General features: G+C 37.5%; 2 protein-coding genes across 9 annotated transcripts in view; both read right to left on the bottom strand.

The window, feature by feature from the left end:
• mapk14a (mitogen-activated protein kinase 14a) overlaps positions 1-10,140 on the bottom strand; it is a 33,179-nt gene extending 23,039 nt beyond the window's left edge. For 2 of the 3 annotated variants that reach the window (XR_012383817.1, XM_005167061.5), the window contains exons 1-3: positions 9,751-10,140; positions 4,394-4,523; positions 1,494-1,552 (exon numbers count right to left, since the gene is read on the bottom strand). Coding sequence is in view for 2 of the 3 variants with exons in the window: in XM_005167061.5 (XP_005167118.1) it covers positions 1,494-1,552; positions 4,394-4,523; positions 9,751-9,869 (308 nt within the window). In the remaining variant the exon portion in view is untranslated. 3 annotated transcript variants of the gene reach the window in all.
• A 1,456-nt stretch (positions 10,141-11,596) lies between these two features.
• bbof1a (basal body orientation factor 1a) lies at positions 11,597-27,838 on the bottom strand. Of its 6 annotated transcripts, none has more exons than NM_001126419.1 (12): positions 27,744-27,838; positions 27,399-27,651; positions 26,794-26,859; positions 25,790-25,933; positions 25,614-25,694; positions 23,873-23,943; positions 23,611-23,755; positions 21,679-22,019; positions 13,289-13,429; positions 13,104-13,208; positions 11,993-12,061; positions 11,597-11,906 (listed from the first exon to the last, which is right to left on the bottom strand). In NM_001126419.1, exons 1-12 carry the CDS (start codon positions 27,788-27,790, stop codon positions 11,807-11,809), a joined length of 1,563 nt encoding a protein of 520 aa, NP_001119891.1. In that variant the 5' UTR covers positions 27,791-27,838; the 3' UTR covers positions 11,597-11,806. The 6 variants fall into 6 exon arrangements, 4 of the variants coding, with proteins under 4 accessions (NP_001119891.1, XP_068079094.1, XP_021333959.1 ...); XR_012383766.1 differs by having other exon boundaries at positions 11,605-11,906; positions 13,289-13,425; positions 27,744-27,835; XR_012383767.1 differs by lacking the exon at positions 25,790-25,933 and having other exon boundaries at positions 11,605-11,906; positions 13,289-13,425; positions 27,744-27,835.
• Between the last annotated feature and the right edge of the window lie 45 nt (positions 27,839-27,883).

Genomic DNA, 27,883 nt, shown 5'->3' with positions numbered 1-27,883 from the left:
CCATTCCTTTTGCCATTTGTTTAAAATGTAAATGTTGATAAAAGGTTTCATCTCTGATGAAGAAATTTGGCATTTGTTTACCACTTGCTTCAAAGCGTCTTTAGCAGCTGCATCAGCTCGCTCATTTCCTGAAAGCCCGACATGTCCTGGAGCCCAGCAAAAAATGATGTGATTAAACTGATTTTGTAATTGGTGAACCTTAGTTAAAATATTATCAATCAAAGAATGACCATTCTTTGAAGATTCCATAACTTGGAGATATGATTTAGAGTCTGTAAAAATGATAGATCTCTTTTGTTGAGCATTTTCTATATACTCCCTGTTTAACAATCAATTCTGTGCAAAATAAATGTTTATATTTATGTAATATATGCGTGTGTACTAGGGCTGCTCAATAAATCTTTTCAGCATTGATATCGCAATGTGATCATTCGCAATAGTCACACTGAGAGGATACGCAATGTTGAGTCTGGATTATAAATCCCATTACACAAGTGTTTTGTTTTTTAGGCCTGTGACTGTGTGAAGTTTTTAAAAGCATTCAGACCTAAGGAATTGTACCGTTTGTAGCTTTGACAAATTAATAACGAGTGAATTGTTTATAAAACGAAGACTATGCAGTATTATTTTACATTTGATTATTCAATTACTGAACATCTGATTTCAGATCGACTCATCGTAAAACAATAAAACACTGTTTACATGATTTGTATATTTTTCTTTATTAAATTTGTCTATGCTTGTAGATTGTTTCTTATATTTTAAGCATATATACTCCCCTACAGAATCATCTAAAATGATCACTTTTTCCCCAAATAGTTATTCAACTAATCTGATGAAATTGTATTCATATCTCAATATACATCACCGAATTAAAAAATTATTGCAATGTTAGATTATCTATATCGAGCAGTCCTAGTGTACAGTGTATATTTATTAAGTATATATAAATGCACACAGAGACACGTTTATACTTCCATATAAATATTTGAACAAAATTAATATTTATCCAGTTTTATGGTAAAACTAAAAAAAAAAAATGATTGTGAACATTTTCTACACCTGTATAGATGGTTGTGTACATTTACATACACATAATAAATATGCACAGTGCACAATATTACTACGTAAATGTCAAATTTTTATTTTGTATGTAATTATTTGTGATTAATTGTTTAACACTATTCTATTCTTATCCCTTTTATGACAAATGCAACAATAATTCAGAACTCTTAATAAATAGAAAGAATGTTTATAATTTACAACAAAATTCACTGAAAGAACATAATTGATGTTAAATAAGAATATTTGTGCCATTACTTTTGGCTTGAATACATTTCTTAAAACCACAAACATACAGACAGATACATGCGTTCACCATCAACACATGCATAAAGTACTGCGTCAATCATAAAAAGAAGGGGGAAAAAAACTGATTTTAATCAAGTTTAGTGAATAACATCTCAGAGAGAGGAAGTAACTGTCTGACTCACACATCATTAAACTCCTTCAGACTTGTGGCAGGTGTAAAAACATCCAGCAAGCCGATCACCTGCAAGCACAAAGTGCAAAGAACACAAATCAGGATCACTTAGCACAGCATGAACAGACTTGCATTAGTTTGTCACATAAGCTGACAGGGAAAACCAACAATTACAACAGCTGAAATTCCCTCTCAGACTAAACCAAAGAATAAACCAAAAAGAAAAAAACATAATAGGACCTGTTGACCCCTCTCCCAAAACAGATTTAGATTTTGGTTTCTTAAAATTTCTAAACAAAGAAAATAACAGGAAAAACGGTAAAGGTTTTCTTCACTTTCCATGTGAACAATAATGAATAGGATGTGAAAAGGTTTGATTGCCCTGAAGAAAACAACTTAATTCAATATTCAACCAATATTCAATTATTTAACAATATTCAACCAACAGACATCTTTAAAAACAGAGTAAACCTTTTACATAATCTGTGCTTAATATGTGGTAAACAACTCTTAAATGTATCATAACTACTACATAAATATATTATTGTACCATCAAATATCTCAACAAAACAATAATGAACCAAAATAAGTACTATAAATAAGTTTTGGTCATTGAATTGAGAATATACGAACAGAAATTTAAAACTGCAGCTCATTCTCCACTTCAATAGAATATTAAAGGGACAGTTTGCGCAAAAATTTGAATCTACGCATTATTTACTCACCCTTAATGTTGTTGTATTTGCATCTGTATTTTGTACTGTTTGGAGTCAGCACCTAAGCTTTTCACTCTTCATAGCACATGTGCTGCTGATGATGTGACAATAAAAGTGATTTAATTTGACTTAAGTGGTTCCTAATCTTTATAAGTGTCTTTATTCTGTGGAACACTGAAGAAGATTTTTTGAAGAAAGCTGAAAACCTGTAATCCATTGACTTCCATTATAGATTAAACAAATACTATGGGAGTCAATGGTAACTGTTTTCAAGCAATGTTCAAAATATCCCATATTTTTTTATTTAAACACTTGTTGGCCTTTAACTTCTCTCTTGTTAAAACACAAGGAGTTTCAATGAGATTGTATATTTGGGGCTGGATGGTTGGCCATTTCATCCTATCCAATGTTCTTTAGGAGGGTGCTCATTGCAAATGGACCTGTCAGACGAACGCCGCTCACTTTAACGTTAATTTTGCAGAATCACTGTGCTTATCACTGGGTAACAAGCTGTTATAATACGCTGAAAGCATTATGTAAATAATATATAATCATTATAACTTATTTCTAAAACAACAACAAACTCTGTTCCGCATCGGATGTCATTTCCTCGCTGTAAATGCTAGCGCTCCCATTGTTCACAAACATGGTAATTCATCTATTCATATTATGAATAAAAATGCTAAACCAGCAGGTGGCTCCTATAGAACAGCAGTAATAACAGTGTTTCCCTTGTTTGACAACAAAGCAGCGTGGTGTCAAATTTAGCAGGATTTTATGAATTTCAGAAAAACTACACAGTATCCCAGTATTTAAAGATTACATTTAGGCAAACTTTAACACACTGATACAAAATGTAATACCTTGTTAAATAGCATTTAAGACTTTAATTTTTTAAGGCCTTTAAATGTCTCTAGATGGATTTATCAACTTTAAGACCCTGCAGACACCCTCTTCTTTTTTTTTTTACTGTTTTAATTATTTTATTCATCTTGTCAATGGCTTGTTTAGATTAGTACTTTTACATAGTACAAACTATTATTAGTTAAGAAAGCCTTGTCTGAAAGTGTGAAGCCATTTAAAGTTTTAATAATTGAAGTAATTGTTAAGTGTGAAACAGTTATAACTACATATAGGTTAGCATGTTTCTAGTTAGGCTATTGATAAGGGGGTTCTAAGTGGTTGCTAAGGTGTTGCTAGGCGGTTGCTAAGGTGTTGCTAGGCAGTTGCTAAGGCATTTGCTAAAGTGGTTGCTAAGCGGTTGCTCAGGTGTTCCGAGTAGTTGCTAGGCAGTAAAATAAATTAGCATAATTCTAGTATGAATTAGCATGTTGCTGACATGTTTCTAGCATAAATTAGCATGTTTTTAGCATGGTTCTAATATGAATTAGCATGCTGCTAGCATGTTTCTAGTATAAACTAGCATGTCGTTAGCATGCATTTATTATGAATTAGCATGTTGCTAGTTTGATTGGAATATTGCTATTATTATTAGTATGTTGTTAGTATGTTCCTGTAAGGATTGGTATATTGTTAGCATGAATTGGTTTGTTATGAGTATGTCCAATGTAAAGTCAATGGCAGTGTTTATAATGGAAGGGACAGTTATGGGACAGTTGCTAAGGTGCCGTAAACGGTTGCTAGGGTGTGGCAAATAAGTTGAAAGGTATTCAGTGGTTGACAGATTGGTAGTCTGAGTTAAATGAGCCAAAACATAAGTCTGTATGACAGTCTGGCAAAAAGTTTTAAGGTCACCAAGTTTGGCCCAATATTAAGTCAATGGGACTTTTTCAGGACAGGTTTGGGAAAACCGTCGGTAGATTAATTGATATAAATATAATTGTTAGTGGTGGCCCTAGTTGAGTAAATGATGACAGAATTTAAAGTTTTGGATGAACTATCCCTTTAAATATCCTATTTTCAACCTGCTATATTATTCTGATCACCAAAAAACTTTTCAAGGTGAATTTACTTTGTCTAATCACAGAAAACACTAAACATCCAAATAAATCAGATATTCTCGATTGCCAAATAGTTGTGACATTTTGATTTTGTGTTCAATGAAACAGAGAAAAACTGTTTTGGGATTAACATCATGAGTGTGAGGAAGTTTATCATTTTGACAAACTAATACTTCATCTATTCCAGCAGCCAAACAATACTCGTTTCCATAAGGCCTGCGAAGCAAACTCACATTCTCATGTCTCATGTGCTTGAGTAGCCTCAGCTCCCTGTAGGTCCGCTTGGCATGGATGATGGACTGAAATGGCCTCGAGAGCTTCTTCACAGCAACTTTAAATCCTGTCTTTGCATCAAACGCAGAGCTGAAACACATGATTCAAACATGGTGTCACACTTCACTTTGTTGCACAACTGAAACTCAAACATGCTCCAACAGGACCAAAGCTAAAGACAATTGAAGGCACTGAGTTCACTTGCCATACATTTCAGACAAACAAAAAAACTTGTCAGACTCTCACTTCCTCAAACACACAACAACCAATGTTTAGAAAAGGAACTAGAGTTTTGCAACCAAACTCCAAAGCACCTTTCAATGATGAACTATTTCATAATTTGCATTTGGCACTGTAACATGTTTGTAAAGATTGGAGGATTGAATTTGAGAGTATAGAAGATGAAGACTTTTTAACTTAAGATTTACAAAGCAAATCAAATTAGAACAACTGTTTGGTAAACAAAGCAAGTCACTTATATAATACATTTACTAAAATGCAGATAAAACAATATTACTTTACAAACACTATAATTTACAAAAATAAATCATATACATTTGCATATTAATCAATATTATTACTAAACTTAATAGAAAAACTGAATAAATATCTATATTTATTTATTTAAATAAATAAACAAGTAGATCAGCTTCACAAGCTATGTATAGACTCAAAAAAAGAAGGTCATGATAAAACATTTTAGAGACCCTCAGGATATTTTATAACTTGACTGAAAGACCTAACAGATCTTATCAATTAAATTTGCAGTGCTGCTCTTTTTTTTTCTTCTTTTTTTTGAATATGCAGCATAGACTGAGAGATGAGCCTGGCACTTCAAACCCAGCGCAATCTGTTCATCTGATATTCAATTACACAGACACAATAAGAGGGCCCATGAAATATAATCTAGATAGCACTGTTGCCTAGCATCCCAACTTCTAACAGTCACTTTGGTGCATAAACAACCTGTCTGGCCTGAGTAGAAGTAATTTAGAAAATGAGCCTGGCCTTCAAACACCTGTCTGTTTAATATCGCAGAGACCTTTCTGAAAATCATTTGCAAACATTAAGGAGTGAGGCAACACTTGTTTTGAGTTTGAGGGAGAAACCAAAGATGTGTGCACAAACACCACTAGATAAAACCAAAGCCACATCATTTCAATTCATTTTTAACATGTTTACAAACACAACACATGTTCGAAAACTGAATTTCTGTGCCAGCTAAAAATACTTTTTCCAAGTTTTAAAAGTAAAGGTAACCATAAGCCATCGATATGTAGATTGATAGCGCTAAAAATTTATGTGGCACATTCATAGGGAAAAATGTTAGAAACAGTATCATTTTACAGTACCATTTAGTGCCATTAATGCTGGCAGAGGCTGAATATAGAGCAGTTTCACAGAAACAGTTGAAAGTTCACAATAACTTTATTACTTTATTAGCTGTGTTACATTTCTTGAAACTTCATTTGCAAAATAGAGCAAAAAAACTGTTTTTGTTCACCGGACAAAATAAAACCGTACACATTTAAAATTGGGCTGATATGGGAAATGTATTACCTCTTTTTTATTTGAAGATAAATATTTTACCCAAAGCTCTTCTTAATGACTGGGCTATATGCACAGCTAGTGTTTTTCAGCCAATGAAGAACTTCCGGTAAAAGGTTTATGCGACTATTTTCAGTTTCATACGGTTCCTTTTGCAGCATCGATGTTGTAATGTAATTCAAATATACTCAGTTAAATAGACTTAAGCATGCACTTGGTTGTTAAAGCATAAAAAGAGATAAAAGACTGTTTAAATGCAGGCGTCATAATTAGCAGAAGGCTAGCGCACAGTGAAAATATACTGTCTGCAAAATTATTACAAAAAAATGATAATTAATTATAACTATAATTAATTTAAACAAACAAATTAAAGTTAGTAATGTTCAACCTAATTTGGTTAAATTCAGCCCAAACAATATTTATAACCACTTAACTTCGAAAAAATGAGTAAATCTAAGCAATATTTTTTTTATCTTTTTTTAAACTCCATTGAAAGTAGTGTAGTAATAGAAAATAGAATTTAATGCAGTGCTTCTTGTTTAGTCTGATACCCACTTTATTTTGTATCTCGATCAGGCAATGAAGATCACTGTTTTTTTTTTAAAGTGCGATGATTTTGTGTGGGATGACAATTCACTGGAAGCCCTGGGGCTATCTGACTGAAATTAAAAGTCTGTGTGCGAATACCCCATTTCAGACCCTTATATGTGTACGGTGTGATGGCGGGTCGGGCTCTTTTGTGAACTGTTGAGAAGTTCGTTTCAAGTCAAATTAATGAAATATAGCAAAGGCTGCTTCTGCCGAACATGCTTCTTGTGGATTTTGTTTTCTAAAACCAAAATCATGATTAGGCATGGGAAGATAACTTTAAGGTATACCACCTTTAGGGCTGTGTGGTTAATCGAAATTGAATCACAATCGCGATTAGAAATGTTGCAATTAGCTAAATATTTCGGCAGCGATATTACATATGTATTACATTTGCGCAACCGGACTAAGTGGAATACCAACAATAAAAAAACAAACAGGAAAGCACAGACGAGTGGGATTCAGAGGTAATTTGTAAGAGCTGTTGCAGAATTGTTGCCACATCATGAGAAAAGACAACAACCTGCACCTAAAAAAAGCACCACAGGCAGGCATGAGGAGTGTCTTGCAAAAGTCAACTGACAGTTTTGCCTATGACACTCAATTTAGTAAATGTTAAAGTTAATATCTTTTCAGTTTCTTTTTTTCACTAACACTCACTGCAGTAAGCTAAGATACAGATTATAGAGCAGAATCTTGACTATAGATTTAAATTCCATTTGCAATATCTGTCAGAATAATCACAATTAGATATTTTCCCCAAACCATACAGCCCTACATACCGCGGTAAAATTTTCTGCTATCCAGCTCCTAAGGTACGTGTAAGATTTTACGTTATTTCACAGTAAAAGATATCCAAAGATGTCGTTTACAATTGTAATGAAATCTAATGAAGACAGAAGTCAATGATTCATTTGAATGATTTAGCCTGACATGTTTACCGTTTTAAAATATTATAACTGTTTCCTAAAATAAAATATATTGTGTTCAAAGGGGGAAAAAGATTTAGTTTTTGACCCAGATATTTAAAATTAATATATTTTAAAGCAGTGATAACAATACCGTTAAACCGTGATATTATTTTCCAAGGATATCATACCGTTAGAATCATATACCGGCCCATGCCTAGTCATGATAGTACATGCATCACAGAGACATCTGTCTATTGTTTGTTTACATCTGGAAGACGCTTTTAGAGTTAATAATTGCTCTTCTGCAGTACATCTAGGAAACTTCCCCTGTCAGAAGTAAAATAGACAGACATTTAGAATAATTTTTTTAAGATGTTATTGATTAGGACTGTTAATAAATACCTTTTTATCAGATAATAAGTTAATAAGACTTTTATCAAGACTTTTCAAGGCTAAACAAACTTTTAAAACAGATTTTGCAGACATACATGTGACCATTCAGGAGATGTTTATACACTTTTGAGTTGTTGTTTTTTTTTTATCAAGAAGAACAGAATTGTTGCTTGAAGCGCTTTACTAAAGTTTGATAAAAAGTAAATATTAGTCTATAGACAACATCCCACACATACATGCATACATATTCGTGTGATATCAACAAAGTGGCGCCTATGAGGGCAAAACATCATTAAGACTGATAAGTCTGGAATTCTGCAGCTAGTTTAAGTGTAAATATAATCTGGCCCATAGCCAGGGGGGGTTAGGGTGGTTCAAAAGACCCACCCCTCAATGAAAAAAAGGGTCCAGAATTTGTTCCATACATGAGCTCATTTTTCCTATTTTGAATACTATGCCATAATAAATTGTAAAAATATCAAAAAGGCTTTAAAATCAAGTGCAATCCTGTGTTGTCTGTCGGGTACAGAATTTGCGACAACGAATTTTCACACAACCTTACTTCCCATTCTGAAGTTACATCGTGCCAAATTCTGGTTCCCAAATTCTGACTTAGGAAAGTTTAATGTACTGGCCAGTTTGTTATGTGCCTAATAAATCACAATAGGTTACACTTTTATTTAAGTTTAAGAAATTTAACAGATTTCTATTTTCTTCTAATGATATATGATGTAATAAATTTGTATTTTAAAAAATAAGAATTGCTTTTTTTGAATATATTATTTCTTTTTCTAAATCTTTAGGAAACGTTTTGGTATATCAAGTGTGGTTATGATGACAAGCTAATCCAGCAATAAAGCTCTTAAAAAGCAGTATTTGAACCTCATGATTAAATAGAAAATTTGCACTTTTTAAGAAAAAAGAAACACATTTTCATCAGGCTGGCTGCGGCCTTATAATTTTTCAGACATTTATAAAAAGGTGACTAATAAACTGATAATATAAGTAACTCATTAACCTGGAAATCTTTGTTAATTGTAATAAAATTACTGACTGAATCATAAGCCAAGTGTGTCAGAAAACATTAGCACAGAATGAGCAACAAACTTCCTCATCGCCAGGAATCAATCACGAGATTAAAACAATAACACAAAACCATCCCAGCGAGATTTGCTTCACCTCATCCTGGGTGTTACTGCAAGCAAACGTGAAAATTAAGTGAATGAATCAAGGACACAGCAGTCCTCAAATCGCACGCAACTCTGACTCACTGGCTGCGTTTCAAAACAGATCAGGTTACATACAAACGACAGCAATTTGCGCATTAAAGGCGCACTAAACGGCAGCTCCCTTGGATTTAAGAAACAGTCCTGATGCATCATCATCTGAGGGGTGACCTCATTCAGGACAGAGCCCACCAGATGTCCGCATTAAGACCACACTAACGTACGGCATAAATTAAGTAGGGCACATAAACGTGTGTGGTTCTTGTATCAGAATAATCAGTTCTCAAGAAATAGATAGCAATCTGTTTTTTAAAGAAGACAACTTTGTAATGCACTATATTCGTCTCTAGTCGCTAGCAACACTTTTAACGCGAGCTTCACGTTGCCCGTGAGCGACGCTCGTGCCAGCATGCGTTCATGCACGCGAGGTGGCATTTGCAAGTTTTGCATGTTATAATGGAAAATAGCAATCGTTAAAACACTCCGCAATATTACACTCATTTTTAAGCAGGCTTGTTTGCGACTAGAATTCCATCTTGCATAACAAACCGCGGACTTTGATCTTATTAGCAAGTTTGCTAACGCAGTGAGGGCCCGTAAGAATGAATGGGACACACCGTTCCGCCATCGAAACAACAGAGAAATATTTACCAAACAGATCCGTATGCACCGGAGCCCACGGGAGACAAGTTCTGATACTGCACGGGGACCTCCCAAATCGTCTTGTTGACCTCCTGTCGATAGAAAGTGGGTCTTTCTTTCTGCGACATGCCTGCAGAACGATCGCCCGAGGCGAGTTGAGAGACTTCTGCTTTCCCTGGCTCGTCCGCCCGTGCTTCTTCGAGGCGGTGGAGTTGTCTTGCAAACGCTCAAAAACGGAAAACGAACGAGGGAAAAAGTCGACGGTGCACGCGGATGCTCGAGCACGAGTCCCCCGCAGTAGCTTATTTCATGCCCGCAGCTCCTAGTCTGCTTGGAATGCGAGTGCTCGGAAGTTACTCGATTCCGGGTGGCGGTGATTTCGAGCACTATCCCGTCTGCGTTTCTCCCTCCCTGCCTGCTGCTACAAATGAAAGTCACACAGTAAAACACGAGCGGAGTTTCCAAGCGCGCCCCCTGTAACACATTCACACGCACACATGAGGATTTTAACGAGACTGCACAGAGGGGATTGATGGAAGGGCTATTCAACGCAGAACGCATGAAACTACACGAATAGAAACGCGCAATGTTGGATATTTGTACAACACTGATTTTGTTGTGCGCTTTTAATTTTACAATGCACAATAACATCAAAGAACACAAAGATTTACGTAACAGAGGATGGTGCAACATAGGGGTTTTCAGGGGGCTGTGAGGGAGTGCTAGGGGATTTTCTTTGGAAATGCTTGAACAAAAGACACAATGATAACTTAAATGAATATACAAATGAAAATAATTAATCCATGATTGAATTATTGTAAATAGACTGAAACAAAAACATTACAATGAATTATTGTTGCCATTACATATGAACTAATAAAATATTATTTTATTAAATGAATTATTTCTCAATTTTATTGAAATAATACTGAATTAATAAACCATTTAATTAATATACATATGATTATACAAACACTTTATTAAAATAAATGTATAAAACCAAACCATAGCAATGTTGGGGTATTGTACTACAAGTAATGCAAGCTACATAGTAATATTACTTTTCTAGTTAACGAGTAAAGTAGCGCATTACTTTTAAAAATAACTAATAATAGTTGAGTTACTTTTTTGAAAATGTAACGTGAATTACTTTTGTTAATTTAATTAGCTTTTTAAAAATAAATTGCTGAATTAAAATTAAAGTAGTCAATGAATCATGCAGTCAATGAGAGAAAGTGTTCATTATTTTGAACGCATCAAAGAAAAGGAGAAGGGGATTGTCTCAATGGACAGTGATTTTACTAAAGACAAATAGAACAAAAGCAGCAAGCACACCGCTTTAAACTTTCAACAATCTGTATATATAGCATGTATAGCTCTGCGGTCAGGAAGTTTTCAGATAACATTATACTAAATAAATTTGATGTGTTTTTTAAAGGTAAATGCAGGTGTATGTCCTCAATAAAAAGAAGAAAGAACAAATTCTGAAAGGGATCAAGCCTTAGCCAGGTAATAAAAGTAATGTAAAAGTAACTCAAAAGTACAGTAACACATTACTTACCATAAAAATAATTAAGTAATGCATTACTTTTAAAAGTAATTTTCTCCAATACTGAACCTTATAAAAGACACACAAGTTTAAATTGGATTTAATATTAATTGAATTCTTAATAATAAAAGAACAATAATAAGTAATGAAATAAATAAGATACAAGTTAATACCGTTCCAAATTTTAAATGAAAGGAACACATTATAAAATGTTTTAAACAAACAACTTACATTAAAATGAATATTTTAAAAAGATAAGTCAGTAAAGGTGTAAATAAATATTACAGTAATCAGAAACGATACATATTTATGTAACTTTACAACAAAAAAACTTTATTGGAAGTTTAGTTTACAAGAACAAAAAAAGAAAATGAAGCATGATCTACATATATATGACAAACAAAAACAAGCCATATGTAGTTGAAGCAGTTCAGTAGAACAGTAACAAAATAAAGACATATTTTATGTTGTCCAGTTTTAAAAATGAAATATTTGATGATAATACTGTATGAATAGTCATGTGCTCTTGAGAGCTGGAAGAACACAGGGGTCAGAGGTCAGATTTGCCATGGTCATTTGGGTTATAAATGTCATGCTGGGACTCTCCACTGTAGACCTGTGAAGGAAACATGATTTGACTTTAATTTTAAATGAAAGAAAATCTTTAAAAACAGCAGTATAATTATTCTAAATTGCCCTTACCCTGCATCACTGCTAACTTGGATCTTCTCAGAGGAAGATGCTGATAGAGCTGGAGGATGTGCTGCTTTCCTACCAGGAGTCAAGAACAAAAATATATGTATATACATTTTTAAATTGAACATAATACATATATTACATATACATACATATTGTTTTTCTGTCACCAATAAGCCCTTGAAAATTTTACAGTATGCTCAAAAAAATCCATGAGCATTTGAGAACCACTGCAAAAATCGTTCCAAAGAAATACAGGCTAAGAAATTTGAAATCTATATTATGGTTGCAATTACCCTCAATTACCACATAGTGGTGCTAAAAGCAACCTTTAAAGACAGCAAGCATTGTCATAGGTACTTACTGAAATATACACACAAACACACAAACCAAACATTTTATTTGGTACACCTTACTAGTACAGGGTTGGACCCCCTTTTGCCTACAGATCTGCCATAATCCTTTGTAGCATAGATTCAACAAGGTACTAGAAATATTCTCCTGAAATTTTGCTCCATATTGAGATGATAGCAGTCTGAGATGATTCGCGCTTTATGACATGGCAAGTTATCCTGCTGGAAGCAGCCATCAGAAGATGAGTACACTGTGGTCATAAGGGATGGGCAAGGTCAGCAACAATACTCAGGTAGGCTGTGGCGTCAACACAATGCTCAATTGGTAGTAATAGGTGCCACGAAAATGACCCCCACACCATTACACCACCACCAGCAGCCTGAATTGGTAATAGTCAGGATGGATCCATGCTTTCATGTTGTTGATGCCAAATTCTGACCCGACCATCCGAATGTCACAGCAGAAATTGAGACTCATCAGACCAGGAAACGTTTTTCCAACATATTGTAGGCCTATTAGTATTATTTTAGTAATATTAATATTACTAAAACAACCAACCAAACAATGGTTTTGCTATTTCATTTAAATTTGATTTAATTGATCTGAAGCTTCTTAAAATGATGCCTATCATGTCTAAATTATGTGTACAATTTTATGGATGTTGCTCTGAATGTTTATTGTCTAAAGTGCATGTAAAAATGGCCTTTAGACTGGAAATTAAGCACGCCCATACTATAATTGATATATTTCAAAATTGATATACCTTGTTTTAATGCCATTTAATTTAGCAAAAAGCAGATTGAGCAGTCTCTCCTTCTGTTCCCAAGTTAGATCAGAAATATCCACATTGGAGCTCTTTAAGTTGTTCCTGAAAAGAACACAGAAAAACAACACACCTATAATCTTCTTGATTACAATAAGCTGCACCTAAATAAAAAAATCTCGAACCATTTGTCAGAATCCTCCAGCTCAGTCTGAACATCATTAGTGCTGTTTGGGGCATTAGAGAAGGTCCGTATGCGAGGAAACTCCAGACGGCCGGCGTGAGCCTCGTTCATTCGCCAGCGATAGGACTTTATAGCTTCCTGTCTACACACAAATACATCTAACACATCTTAATGTAAGCTTCAAAAGGAAATACAGTTTCTGATGGACAGGTCAACCCCAATTGCTGTTTCAATCCAAATGAATGCTTAATCGATATGCTAAGATCCACATTAATTTGGAAAATGCACATAAAAAATGTATGCTGTAAATACATTTTAAAAAACTGTAAATGAGTGGGATCAACTGTTTTTCCACAAGAAAAAGTGTGGATAAACTATGATGGAATCACATTTACTGAATAAATTCCAGCATGCGTATAAAAAAGTCATGTGATTTTATTTTAATAGATCATGTGATAACAAAAATGGCTGCGGTTGGAGAGCTTTAATGCACATTTGAAACACCTTAAAAGTTGTTTTTGGTCATCTTAAAATCCTTTAGCCAATTTTGTTCTCTTTGCCTCATTGGATGGACGCAGTGCTTTATTTGCAAATGTTTAGTTTTTGGTTTTTTGTTTGTTTATTTGCAAATGTTTTATGCAATATTGCAATTTTGCGCATAAGTTTAATTAATTTTTGGATTGTAAGATAGCTAATGTTTCATGCTCAGAATGTTTCCGAACGTTCGTTCTGAATTTGCTTGTTAACCCATTAGCTTTACAGCTAAGGTGGTTAAAGCTAGCATCATCTCTTACTGTCAGAAAGCCTGTCCTAGGAACCTAAATTAGTAATTGTTTCCCGCACGGACATTTTTTACATGACGCACACCAGTACGGACTGAATGCCATTCACTGTTTATGCCGCAGGTTATGCTCTGCAAATGCGTTTATGTTATACAAACCACATACCCACACATTCTTTGCAATATCTCCAGTGCATACCTCAGCTGCATATTCAGGACAGAAATAAATGCTCATCAGAAAGAATCTCTTCTCCACTCTTGATTTTCTAACCGAAATCAGATCCATATTTGGCCGCCTCAGCCAGCTAAAAATCTTGAATGTAGTGGGACTTCACTACATTTTATGGTCCTTCGAGCCGGAGGAGAGCAATAATACACCAATATGGATCCAGCAAATGATGACGCATCAGAGACAATGGAAAGACCACGCCGTAAGACTCATCTCCCTTCTCACCTGGACGATTATGAGGTTGGCTATCGACCCACTGAGGACCCTCCTCCCAAAGCTTCTTCCCACTGTCCCAGTAAGTCAAGAAGCAGCTCGAGGAAAACGTCTCATAGCGGTGTAAGCTCTCACTCCAGGACAAGTAGGCGATCTGTCACCTCCACAGGCGTTTATCTTCCACATGAGCTCTCCAGCGTTCAGACTGCTATATTGGAGGAGAAGATTAAACAAAGGCAGTTAGACAGTCTTCGTCAGCAGGTTGCAGAGGACTCATTGGCTGATGTAGAATACCAGTGGCTACAGGCACAAGCTAAAGAAGCCCAGCAAGTTCAAGAGGAAGCTCTCAGAGCAAAGGAAACCTTATCAAAGCAGCTAGAAAGACAGCGTAAGCTGCAACAAGCAGAAACTGAGCTTGAGGTAGCTAAGCTTGTGTCCTCTATGCTTGTTAAAGACTCTGGTTCGACCACTCCTATCCATACAAGCTCACCCGGCAACCATTTGTCTCTATCTCAGCCTGTATGTGTCGATCAAGCCATAAGTTCATCTCATCTCTCATCCTCTTTCCAGCAGCCCGCTACTCAGTCACCCGCTGTGACGTCAACAATACAGACTTGTCATGCAGAGCAGGGTATTTCTGATGACTCCTGGGTGTCTCAGCCATCATTAAGACCTCTGCAATTGACAGCTGAGTCTAAAGGTGCACCATTTACTGCAGTGCCACAAGGAGGCTCATCGCCGGTCTCTAAGGTATCTCAGACTGCCCCTATAACTATGCCAGTTCGAACTTTGTTATCTGCAACAAATGTGTTATCCCAACCACATTTGAGAGCTCCCGTCATGTCCACTTCTGCACTTCCCTTACATACAAGCATGCAGTCTATGCCACCACCGCCTATCACAGCCACCCCGCAGCTGCCAACGTCATATACTGTACCACAAACTGTAATACCTCCAGTGACAGCACATGCACGTCTGTTACAGCCTCCAATCACCAGCCACCCGCCACCAGTTTTACAACCTACCAGCCTTAGCTATGTGCAGCCACCACCATTCATGCACAACAGTCACCCTGCACATATGGGTACAGAGCTACTGTTTGCATCGGCCTACGGCATCCCACAGCCTAAGTTACCAGTTTTTGAAAGCGGTAACGAGAGTGACTTTGCCCTGTTAAAATTAGCGTTGGACAATTTGTTGACTAATCACAACCATCTCAGTGAGCAATACAAGTACCATGTCTTATTAAGCCACTTAAAACTTCCCAGTGCTCAGCAGCTGGCCAAAGCCTACATGTATCATCCTCGTCCTTATTCAGCTGCACTACAGGCTCTTCAAGACAAGTATGGCCAGCCGCGACAGCTTGTCCAGTCAGAATTGGGTGTAATGATGAACACTCCACCAATCAGAATGGGTGATGCGAATGCTTTTGATAACTTTGCCTTATCTGTTCAGTCGTTGGTGGGCATGCTAAGGACACTTGAGGGCCAGAATGGTTACGAGCTCATGTGTGGCTCTCATGTCGATCGCCTGTTAAGTAAACTGCCATCTGCCTATCGTGATGGTTTTGTTGAATACTGCCTGAGCAGGGGGATTCTCCAAACAGGTACCGATAGGACCTACACACTTCCTGATCTAGCCACCTGGTTAGAGATCAAATCTCAAGCAAAACGCATCTCCAATCGAGCCGCAACTTTGTTCCAGAGTGAACTATCCAAGCCTCATGGTAGGGTCACAGTGTCTACTCGCCCGAAGGAGCGGGCAACACCAGTACTCTTGGCCAATGAGAGGGGCACACCTCCCCCTGGATTTGCCGCCCAGAAACCCAATACAAAGCTGAAACCATACTGCCCCCATTGTGACAACAGGGACCATTACCTCAACTCTTGTGACCAGTTCAAGAAGTTGACCTCGGATCAAATTGTCACTTGGATTAAAGAGGGAAACCGTTGCTGGAGATGTGGCAGGACACATGCAGTAGAGACCTGTAACCTTAAGCGCCCATGTAAGGTCTGCAAAGAACTTCACCTCACAGTTCTACATAACACTATTAATGACACGTCCAAGGCTGTACTTATGGTGAGCATGCCGTCCACCAGGGTTTACCTCGACAGACCTAACCGTTCACCAAAGGTTATGTTGAAAGTAGTTAAGGTCCTTCTCCACCATGGCCACCGCACTATGGAAACTCATGCAGTCCTTGACGACGGGTCAGAGAGGACAATAGTATTACAGCCAGCAGTACGGCAGCTAAAGTTAACCGGGACCACTGAATTGCTTCCCCTACAGACAATTCAACAGTGCCACACAGAGCTGGAAGGGCGGTCAATCTCCTTTGAGGTGTCCTCTGTCACAAAGCCCATGGTAAAGTTTGCTATATGCAACGCATTCACTGCAACCGGTTTGTGCCTAGCAGAGCACAACTACCCAGTTACTGCACTCCAGAATGCCCATCGACACTTGAAGGATCTGCCTCTGCCTCCCGTGGACCGGGTAAAGCCACTGCTCCTTATTGGATCTGATAATCCTCACCTTCTGACACCCATCCAGCCCGTCTGCGAAGGCCCAGTAGGCGGGCCCATTGCGGTCTGCACGCAACTCGGATGGTGTCTCCAAGGCCCGATGAGTCCTATGCAGTCCTCACGAGGAAAGCAGCAATGTCTTAACATCATGACAGCTCCAGCCCGTGATGAACTTATCCATCATGTAGAAAGACTCTGGCAAGTTGACACCCTTCCGTACAATGAGAAAATAATCACCAGGTCTAAGCAAGATAAGGAAGCTTACAACATGCTTCAGGATTCTACCATCAGAGTAAATGTGGATGGTGTTCAACGCTACGCTACACCCCTGCTGAGACGGACACCTGCGAGTTTGCTCCATGCAGAAAAGGATGCAGTTCTACCCAGTTTACGCAGCACAGAGCGCAGGCTGTCACGGGATCCAGAGAGGGCTAAAGCATACTGCACTGAGATCCAGAAGTTGGAGGCAGCTGGATATGTTGCCAAGATAACTGCGGAGGAAGCCAACAAGAGTAACGAGTCTTGGTATATTCCGCATCACGTTGTACATCACAACAACAAAGACCGGATTGTCTTTAACTGTTCCTTTCAACATCAAGGACAGTCATTGAACAGTCAGCTACTGCCTGGACCAACTTTGGGACCATCGTTATTGGGAGTCCTCCTGAGATTCCGGCAGCATGCTGTTGCTGTAAGCGGTGACATAAAAGGCATGTTCCACCAGGTACGTCTGCTGCCCAAAGACAAACAGGTGCTTCGTTTCCTATGGAGGGACATGTGCAGGGATAGAGAGCCCGATATATACGAATGGCAGGTGCTTCCCTTCGGAACTACCTGTAGTCCATGTTGCGCCATCTTTGCCCTCCAACACCATGCACAAGGACACAAAGGTGACATGCCTAAGTTGGTTAACATAGTGGAGAACTCCTTTTATGTTGATAACTGTCTTTACAGCACACCAACAGCCAATGAAGCTAAGGACGTTGTGGATGGACTGCGTCAGTTGCTGGCTGAGGGAGGCTTTGATTTAAGACAATGGGCCTGTAATGTACCATCTGCGATCCAGCATCTTCCCGCAGAGGCCTTGTCTACCAACAGTGAACGATGGTTAACCAAAGCTAGTACAGACCTGCAAGAACCCACTCTTGGCCTACGGTGGAATTGTCTCAATGATTCTCTGGGTTACAATTTACGTTCTGCAGAGCCATTGGAGCCTACTATGAGGAACATGTACAAGACATTGGCCAGTCAGTATGATCCTTTAGGATTTATTATCCCGTTCACTACAAGGGCTAAAGTCCTCATACAGGACCTTTGGAAGCAAAACTTGGGCTGGGATGATCTGATTGAGCCTGCACAGCTGAGGAATAAGTGGTTAACCTGGGTAGGAGAAATTCCAACACTCCTTCAGTTGCAGTTCCCTCGACTATACACACCAGTCTGGCCTGATAATCCTCCTGTCACTCGAGAGCTACACATCTTTTGTGACGCATCTGAAAGAGCGTATGGGTCAGTGGCTTATTTACGTGCTTCTGATGATCAAGGACATGTTGCCGTCACCTTTGTCTTGGCTCGATCGAGAGTGGCCCCCAGAAAATGCCTATCCATGCCTCGTTTGGAGCTAAGTGCAGCACTGACCGGCGCCCAGTTAGCCCAAGTAATACAAAATGAGTTAACTCTTCCCATCGATTCAGTCACTCTCTGGTCTGACTCAACAACTGTGCTGTACTGGTTGACCGCAGAGTCTTGCCGCTACAAGGTGTTTGTTGGAGGACGTGTAGCTGAAATACAGACTCTCACTGAGACAGCTGAATGGAGGTATGTTGATTCGGCCAACAACCCGGCTGACCATATCACAAGGGGTCTAACTTTAGCGGAGCTAACAGGCCCTCACCAATGGAATTCAGGACCATCCTTTCTCCTTAAATCCGTTGACCAATGGCCATCCATTCCCAAGCTAGCGGTAGAACCAGAACTCAGTGAATTAAAGAAAGCTGCCTTCGTTGGTACTATTTCAGTGAATAACCCTTCACTCCCAGACCCAACTCAGTTCTCTACATGGCAAGAACTTGTCCAGGCCACTGTTAGGTCCCTGCACGGGGCGGCTATTGCTGATAATAACTTCTCTAGTGACGCAGCTGACTATATTGAAGCTGAGAAACTCCTCCTGGTACAGGCTCAAAGTGACTCGTTCCCCTACGAGGTCAAGGCTCTGAAGACTGCCCAATCTCTACCTTCTGACAGTCGTTTGATCTCTCTTGCCCCTGAGTTTGATGAAGCCACAGGTCTCATCCGAGTAGGTGGAAGATTACGTCGGACTGACAGCCTAGACTTGGATTCTATCCACCCAATTGTGTTGCATCCTGGCCACCCTGTCACCAAGCTGTTAATTAAGGAGACAGATCAGCGACTCCTTCACCCAGGCTCCGAACGGGTCCTAGCTGAACTGCGCCACCAGTATTGGGTATTGAGAGGCAGAGAAGCAATTCGAAAACATCAGCACACATGTAGAGACTGTCAGTTCTGGCGTGCTAAACCTCAGACACCCCAAATGGCTGATCTTCCATCCAGCAGACTGCAACTTTACAAACCCCCGTTCTATTCTACAGGGGTAGATTGCTTTGGCCCCTTCACGGTTAAAGTTGGTCGTCGCCAAGAGAAGAGGTGGGGAGTCCTCTATAAATGTATGACCACCAGGTGCGTGCATCTAGATCTACTGGAACAACTAGACACTGATGCATTTCTGCTTTCTCTGCGTCGCTTCATCGCAAGACGAGGCAAGCCCATGGAATTGCTATGTGACAATGGCACTAACTTCGTTGGAGGGGATCGAGAATTACGAGAGACCTTCAATGCCATGGCACCAAAGCTTCAGGAGCAGCTTGCGGAGCAAAGGATTCGATTTCGCTTTAACCCACCAAGTGCTCCTCATTTCGGGGGAACCTGGGAGCGTGAGGTCAAATCGGTGAAGTCCGCTTTACGTGTCATCCTGCGAGAGCAGTCAGTGCCAGAGGCAGTATTGCAAACCCTGTTAGTGGAGGTGGAAGGCATTCTGAATTCCAAGCCACTTGGCTACATATCCTCTGACGTCGCAGACTTGGACCCAGTGACTCCCAACCTGCTCCTTATGGGCCGACGTGATGCCTCACTTCCTCAGGTTCTGTATGATTCCAACAACTTGCTCGGCAGACGCAGATGGAGACATAGCCAGGTGTTGGCTGATAATTTCTGGACTGCCTTCATCCGCCATCATCTCCCAAGTTTACAGGATCGCCAGAAGTGGAGGAAGGATGGCAAGGAACTTACCGTGGGCCAAGTAGTTCTTATTGTTGATCCACAACTCCCACGTGCTTTATGGCCTGTAGGAACAGTGTCTGAAACGTTACCTGGAGCTGACGGTAAAATTCGTACCGTTAGAGTTAAAGTTAAGGAAAAAACTTACACTCGTCCAGTTGTGCGATTAATTCCCCTTCCGCACCTAGAGGATAATGTTCCTGACACGGCAGACAAACTTTCTTAAAATGTACAATTATCCTGACAGATAATTGGGGGCGGCTGTGTCAGAAAGCCTGTCCTAGGAACCTAAATTAGTAATTGTTTCCCGCACGGACATTTTTTACATGACGCACACCAGTACGGACTGAATGCCATTCACTGTTTATGCCGCAGGTTATGCTCTGCAAATGCGTTTATGTTATACAAACCACATACCCACACATTCTTTGCAATATCTCCAGTGCATACCTCAGCTGCATATTCAGGACAGAAATAAATGCTCATCAGAAAGAATCTCTTCTCCACTCTTGATTTTCTAACCGAAATCAGATCCATATTTGGCCGCCTCAGCCAGCTAAAAATCTTGAATGTAGTGGGACTTCACTACACTTACTGTATTTACAGAGACCAGGGGTCTTATGTATCAATGCTGCATACGCACAAAAACAGTTTTCACACTCATGTCGGAATTTACTAACGATAAAATTAACATGAGAATGTGCATTGGTCTGCGCCAACTTCATGTCTGGCAAACGTGAATTTCTTGTGTCTGTTTATTTTATTTCCATTGGCGACTCATAGAGGCAATTATGTTAAATTACACACTACAAAGTATATATATGTATGTGTACAACGTCCAACAGTGGATCTGACTTAGAAATTTAGAATTTAGAACTTTCTTTATAATGAATTTTGTTGTTTAATAATGATTTATTTGGTGTTATAAGCTTTAAGCTTTTAAGATTTTTTCAACACTTTTCTAAACATAATATTTCTAAAAACTGATTTATTTTATCTTTGCCGTGATGCATAATATGTAAATAGATTTTTCAAGACACTAGTATTTAGCTTAAAGTCCAATTTAAAGGCTTTACTAGAGAAGTTAGGGTAATTGGGCAAGTCATTGTATAAAGATGGTTTGTTCTGTTGACGATCGAAAAAAAAATATTGCTTAAGGGGATTAATAATATTGACCTTAATATTATTCTAAAACAATTCAAAACTGCTGTTATTCTAGCCAAAATAAAAAAAAGACTTTCTCCAGAAGAAGAAAAAGGAAATACTGTGAATAATCCCTTTCTCTATTAAACATAATTTGAGAAATATTTGAAAAAGAAAAAATAATTTGACTTCAGCTGTATTTAGCAAACCTGTAGTGCTGCTGCTGTGCTTTTATTTCCTTCCTCGCATGATTGAGAGCTTCGTGGAAGAAGAGCTCCAGTTCTCTCCGCTGCTCGATGATGCTTTGCGCTAGTTGTTTCACTTTGCTCAGCTCCTTCTCACGGGCAGCCAGCAGCATTTCCAGCTCCTCAAGTTCTGTGTTGTTGACCCCAGCACTCCGTTCCATCTCTACTCTTTCCTGCTCAAACTCTCTAGACATAATGCCCAGAGCCTGCTCAAGTGTGCTCAGTTTAGCTGTTAGTTCAGAGATCTCACTGTGTTGAGACTGAACATGGGAATCGGCCTCCTTTTTCATCAGTTCGTTCGTCTCCTGCAATGAATCAGTTGGAGATTCAATGTACATCACTGCAGAGATTTTTTTAATTACCACTTTTCTTTTCCTTACCACAATAAGAGAAATTTATTTGATAAGATATTTTGAAAAATGCTGTAAACCTGCAACCATTGACCATTGACTGAGTATTTGTTTTTCTTACTATGAATGGTTACAGGTTTTCAGCTTTCTTCGAAATATATTCTTTTTTGTTCAACAGAATAAAGAAACTCATAAGTTCAAACTCATAAGTTAGAGTTTGGAACCAGTTGAGCGTGAGAAAATATTGAGTAAATATTCATTTTGTGGGTGAACTATCTCTGTAACTTTTAACACAAATGAAACAAGATCCAATTAAACTTGATTCTGATGTTTCGATTTCTGTTCCTGAAATCTATACAATTTCCTCCATTTTAATCTAAAAATATCTCATTTACATATAAAACATTTCAGGTCTTAATGACATTAACCCCTTTTACACAGTAATACCAGTAAATATCTGGAACATTTCCAGAAAGACTTTACCGGTGAATTTAAAACAGCGCTGTTCACACAAGCAAGGACGTTCTGGAATTTTTCCGGAAAAGACCATTCACACATTTATCCCAATATCGCTGTAAATTTTGACATCACTAACCAAAAAATTAGCTCTAAATGGCTGTGCTTGTATTTGTAATCATTTGACTACTTTACAAACTCTGTGGATGGATAAGTATTGTAAAGACCTTCGATAAAAATATATGGAGGAACACTTTTGCATGTCGAGATGTTCATAATATGTGTGTGCTGGCAGCTGACTGGCTGCTTCACGTGCACACGCATCAAACAACTGAAGCAGAGGTTAAAGTTAAACAAACTGCGGTTATATTTGTTTATAATTATGTACACATTTGGTATTCTGAAGGAACATAGAAATGTTATTTGACTAACATCTAGCAGCTAAATGTGTCTGGAAAAATATTCAACTTTTATTTTCATAAACAGTGCTGTTGTGATTGCGTCTGAATGTTCTGATTGGCTGTAGTACATGTCTCACTTCAAATGGCTCTTTCTGGCAATCTTCCTTTTGCGTTCACACAGCGCAGCATTCTGGCAAATTACTGGTAATGTTACAACTTCTCTTTCGGGAAAATTAGCGGAACAAATTTACTGGTATTTTCAAAAAGGGCCTGTTCACACATACAGACCTTTCTGGAAAATTGACGGTAATTTTTCAGAAAGGTCTGTATGTGTGAAAGGGGCTATCATTGTCTTGCCTTAAAGGGATAGTTTACCCAAAAGCTTTTTGCTTTTCATGCTTTTAATCTCATTATTATTTACTCACTATTATTTACTCATTATTATTTTTCTTGTTACACAGAGGAGAAGATATTTTAATTAATGTTTGATTTCGCAATCATTTACATCCACAGTAGGTAAAATAAATACTATGAAATTCAATGGCTGCCGGGTTCCACCATTTTTCAAAATATCTAAGAAGCTAGAACAGGTTTGTGACAAGTGACAGGTGAGTTAAGAATGATCGGAATTTATATTTTTTTGTGTGTACTATCCCTTTAATACTTCTGGCTTTCTATTAGTTTATCACCTTGAAGAGAGCAAGGGAAGAATTCTTCTCTGTCAAGGCTACATTAATCCTTTTCAGTTGCTCGGCCTCTTTCACATGATAATTCAATCCTTCATTCAGTCGGATGTTCTCCGTGATCATAGTTTGTGATGCTGCACCCAGCTGGCTGTGGGAGTCAAAACAGAAGGTTTGTGGTATATACACCAGTAAATACAAATCACATTCTGGGATTTCCTATATGAACAGTTAGTTTGCTAATGAAATAAAAGGAATATCAGCTCACTCAACAGCTTCATAATGTGCCTGCTCTGCAAGCTGAGAGATTTTCTGCTCTGCTTCTTTTTCAATACGAATCTGTATGGAGGAACACATTAAGTTCTTAAAAAAACATTTCTTACATTAAAAAATACTATAGTAATTTATACTAAATACTGGTCACACTTCACAATAACATTCCTATAGTTAAGTAAGAGATAATATAGGCTTGCAAAATAAAGCCTTATCAGCAGTTGTATAAGACTGAAGGGCTTTATTCTGCAAAACCTAGATGTATATTATTTCACATATTGCACAGCTACTTGCCCAAAAACTAAACCATTAGACAAAATATAATAAAAGTTTTAAATTAAATTGGTAATCAGCTATTAACTCTTCAATTAAAAGTAACGCTGACAGAAACAAAACAGTTACAGCAGCCTACACTAACCTATTCATTAGCCTATTCAGTCAAAAGGTGGCGCCAAACAAAAACAATGGCGTGAAAGTTAAGCATATAAATGATATATGAGCGGTTGTCATCTGGCAAGAGCATATTTGGAATGTCATGATTGCCCAATCAATATCAAGTATTCCAAAGAGCCATGTAATAATGTTTGTTAGTGTATTAGGTATTAGCAAACAACAAACAATACTTTAATTACACAATTTTTTCATCTTTGTTAATGTAAGTGTATATGTTATAGTGTTTAAACCTCTGTTATAGAATGCTAATACTGTAGTATGACTATATGAACTGATGAACTTTAGATTTTACTAATTTAGTTTTTCTACAGTAAGCTGTGTATATTTTAGTACGATACACACTGTTGTAAAAAAAGAGCACAGTATTGAGTAATTTGATTAAATTACTACAGCTCTTGTATTACAAACAATGAGTTATTGTATAACGATGGTTTGTTCTATAGACTATCAGGAAAACATGTAGCTTAATGGGGCTAATAATTTTGTCCTTAAAAGGGTGTTTAAAAAAAATTAAAAACTGCTTTTATTCTATAGCCACATTAAAACAAATAGGACTTTCTCCAGAAGAAAAAATATTATCAGACATACTGTGAAAATGTCCTTGCTCTGTTAAACATAATTTGGAAAATAGTTAAAAAAGAAAAAAATATTCAAAGGGGGCCAATAGTTCTGACTTCATCTGTATATAATAGATAATAGGGGTAAAACGGTTAAATTGCGTCAAATGCCTTGCAAAGTTTCTGTATATTCAGACCTCCTCAAAACAAGATGGCAGTAAATCATGTAAATTGACTTTTGTAGCATGTGCTTCAATAATTGTTATGTGTATTATTAAGTGTTTAAAACCTTGATTCGTATTTTTAAAAGCACAAAACAGAATTTGTGCTGTTCAATACATACGCTCTAGGGATGTACGTCAAGAGCAAATCTATGCCCTTGCACTACAGTATTTACTTTAAATTTACCACACAAAAATACAAATTATTTATTGGAATTTATGATTATTTTAATAATTACAGAAACCTACTATTGCAGAAAACCTGTATATAACGAGTGTATATAAACTTGTTATATTGAGATTATGTTTTTTCTAATCATTAGTAAGTTGTATGATTAAAACAACACTCTATTTGTAATAATGTAAGGTGTGTACGTATTGAAAAGTTCATAACAGAAGTGTTTCAAATCTAATGTTGCTTTTATTTCTGACATATCAGTGCATTATCTATACAATCTTGTTAATAGATTTAAGAATTATTCTCTTCACATTTATATTTTCTCACCCTTGCCATGTAGAACTTGTATTCAGTTCTCGCCAAACTCTCTTGATGTGTACGGCCATCAACATACATTTTTTCTCTTATCTAGAAGCACAAAAAACAAAAAATCACACATTATATTAATGGAATTATTAATTATTTTCATTGCTTTATATAACGATATCTGTGGTATGCATTACACTGATCAGGTCTTCTTCCAGATTGGCTTTTATTTTGCGATAATGTTTTATGGTTTTGAGTTCGCCCTGCATTCTCTGGAAGTCACCTGACCTCTGCCTAAACATCTCTTCTAAAGCATCAATCTTCTGCATGTATTCAACCACCTGCAACAGCCAGTCAATAAAAATGAACAAGCCAATGGGTGAATTGCAGGGCTTAAATGACAACCACTTCAAGAATAAACAGCAGGGAAAATAAGTATTAAACACGTCATATGGTTTCCTGGGAATAATATTTCTAAAGATGCTGTTGACATGGAATTTATCCAAATTTTGGAAAACCCCAATCAATACAAACATAAAAATGTAACAAAAAAATAAAATAAATCTGAAAAATGAGTTGTGTTTAATAACAATAAAATGACACAATGAGAAAATACTTAACTACTGAAATTTATTTACCTTACATAAAAGGCTTTTTTTGGTGTTGTAAAATCTTGATGGTTCTGTGGGTCTCATCTGTCAAATCTGATCTTTAATTTGTATTTACATTAGATTCAAGTCAGGTGATTGGCTGTGCCATTCTTGATTTTCTTTGTCTGAAACCATTTGTAAGTTTCCTTGGCTGTGTTTTGAATCATTGTCTTGCTAAAATGTCCACTCTGGTTTCATCTTCATCATCCTGATAATGAAGATGTTGGATTGAAGGAGCGAATATTAATTTACACTGACAAAGGGCAGAGGGTTGCTGAGAGATTTCAGCTGCTGTCTGGGCTTTCACTTCCTTTACACCTCTCTGATGTTCAATACTTTTCCCTGTGTGCTTTTATTATATTATGCACAACTAAATTTGTAAACTAATTAGATTTGTTTTGTGTGCATAAATAAATTTCTTTGGTTTTACCAACATCCGGGAAAATTTTCTAGTCAACCGCACCTTTAGAAATATGTTTTCTGAGAAAAATGGTGACATGTGTAGGCTATCACTTATTTTCCCCGCTCTAAGATTGTATCTCAGTCCTTACCAACAAATCTTTCTCTTGTGCAGATTTGGCTCTTTCTCTTTTCAGTTCCTCTTCTAATGCAGCAATCTAGAGAAAGGCAGAAAAGTAGGACATAAAATTGTGGGATTAAATTGTACATTAGTTCTTTGCAGCATTTTGTTAAAATTATGTTTAAATTATTTTATTCTATAAAGTTCTAATAACATTTCTTCAGAATTTACAATACGGTAATACTTTAAGTGCCAATTCCCACTATTAACTACTGCCTTTTTATTACCTGTCAATTACTTTATAAGTATTAATAAACAATATTATTAAAAGTCAAGATTTTATAAGGTTTTGGCTGTTTGTTAGCAGTAACTTATAAAGTATGATCTTATTCTACATCCCTAATCCTATCCAATGAACTAAACTGAAGTACAGTATACGTTATTAATAAGCAGCAAATTAGTTTTTTGAGCTGTAAGTTGAAGTTAGATGATTTGTTAAGAGAGAGAATTATACCTTAAAATAACTTAACTCTTCTAATTCAGCAATCTTGCGATACATTAGGAAATTAATTCAGTGGGTGGATTAATTTGTGCACCAGTCTCGTAATGTACTGTCACATGGGAATGCAGACTAACCGTGGCAGTCTTTTCAAAGTCTGTCCTCTTGAGAAAAGCAATAATATCTTTGGTGTCTTTCTCGGCTCTGTATTGTTGGTTCTCGAGCTCCTCGTTGGCTTTGGCGAGAGCTCGAGCAGCCTCCCGGTACTCAAGACGCGAAATGTCCGTGACGGTAAACTTCGCCTCCCATAAAGAAGCGTTTGATTTTAACTTTTCGATCTCGGACTCTCTGTCGGCTTTAGAGTCATGTTTGCCGTCTTTCTTGCCTTTTCTGTAACGACGTGTTAAGAAGAAAAAATTAGCAAGTGTGTCATAATCTGACTAATTTTATATAATTAATGTGAAACCACACATCATACTCACCCTTTTCCCTTTCCTTTCCCCTTCCCCTTTCCTTTCTTCTTCGGCATCTTTCTGCTCCTCAGAGTCAGACCATTAGGTGAATTTGGATCTGCAAAGGCTCTTTGTTTACATGGGTTCCCATAGGAACAGTCGGCGCAACA

Source organism: Danio rerio, chromosome 8, assembly GCF_049306965.1.
Source record: "Danio rerio strain Tuebingen ecotype United States chromosome 8, GRCz12tu, whole genome shotgun sequence".
NCBI classification, from domain to species: Eukaryota; Metazoa; Chordata; class Actinopteri; order Cypriniformes; family Danionidae; genus Danio; species Danio rerio.
This window is presented reverse-complemented; position numbering and strand designations above follow the sequence as displayed.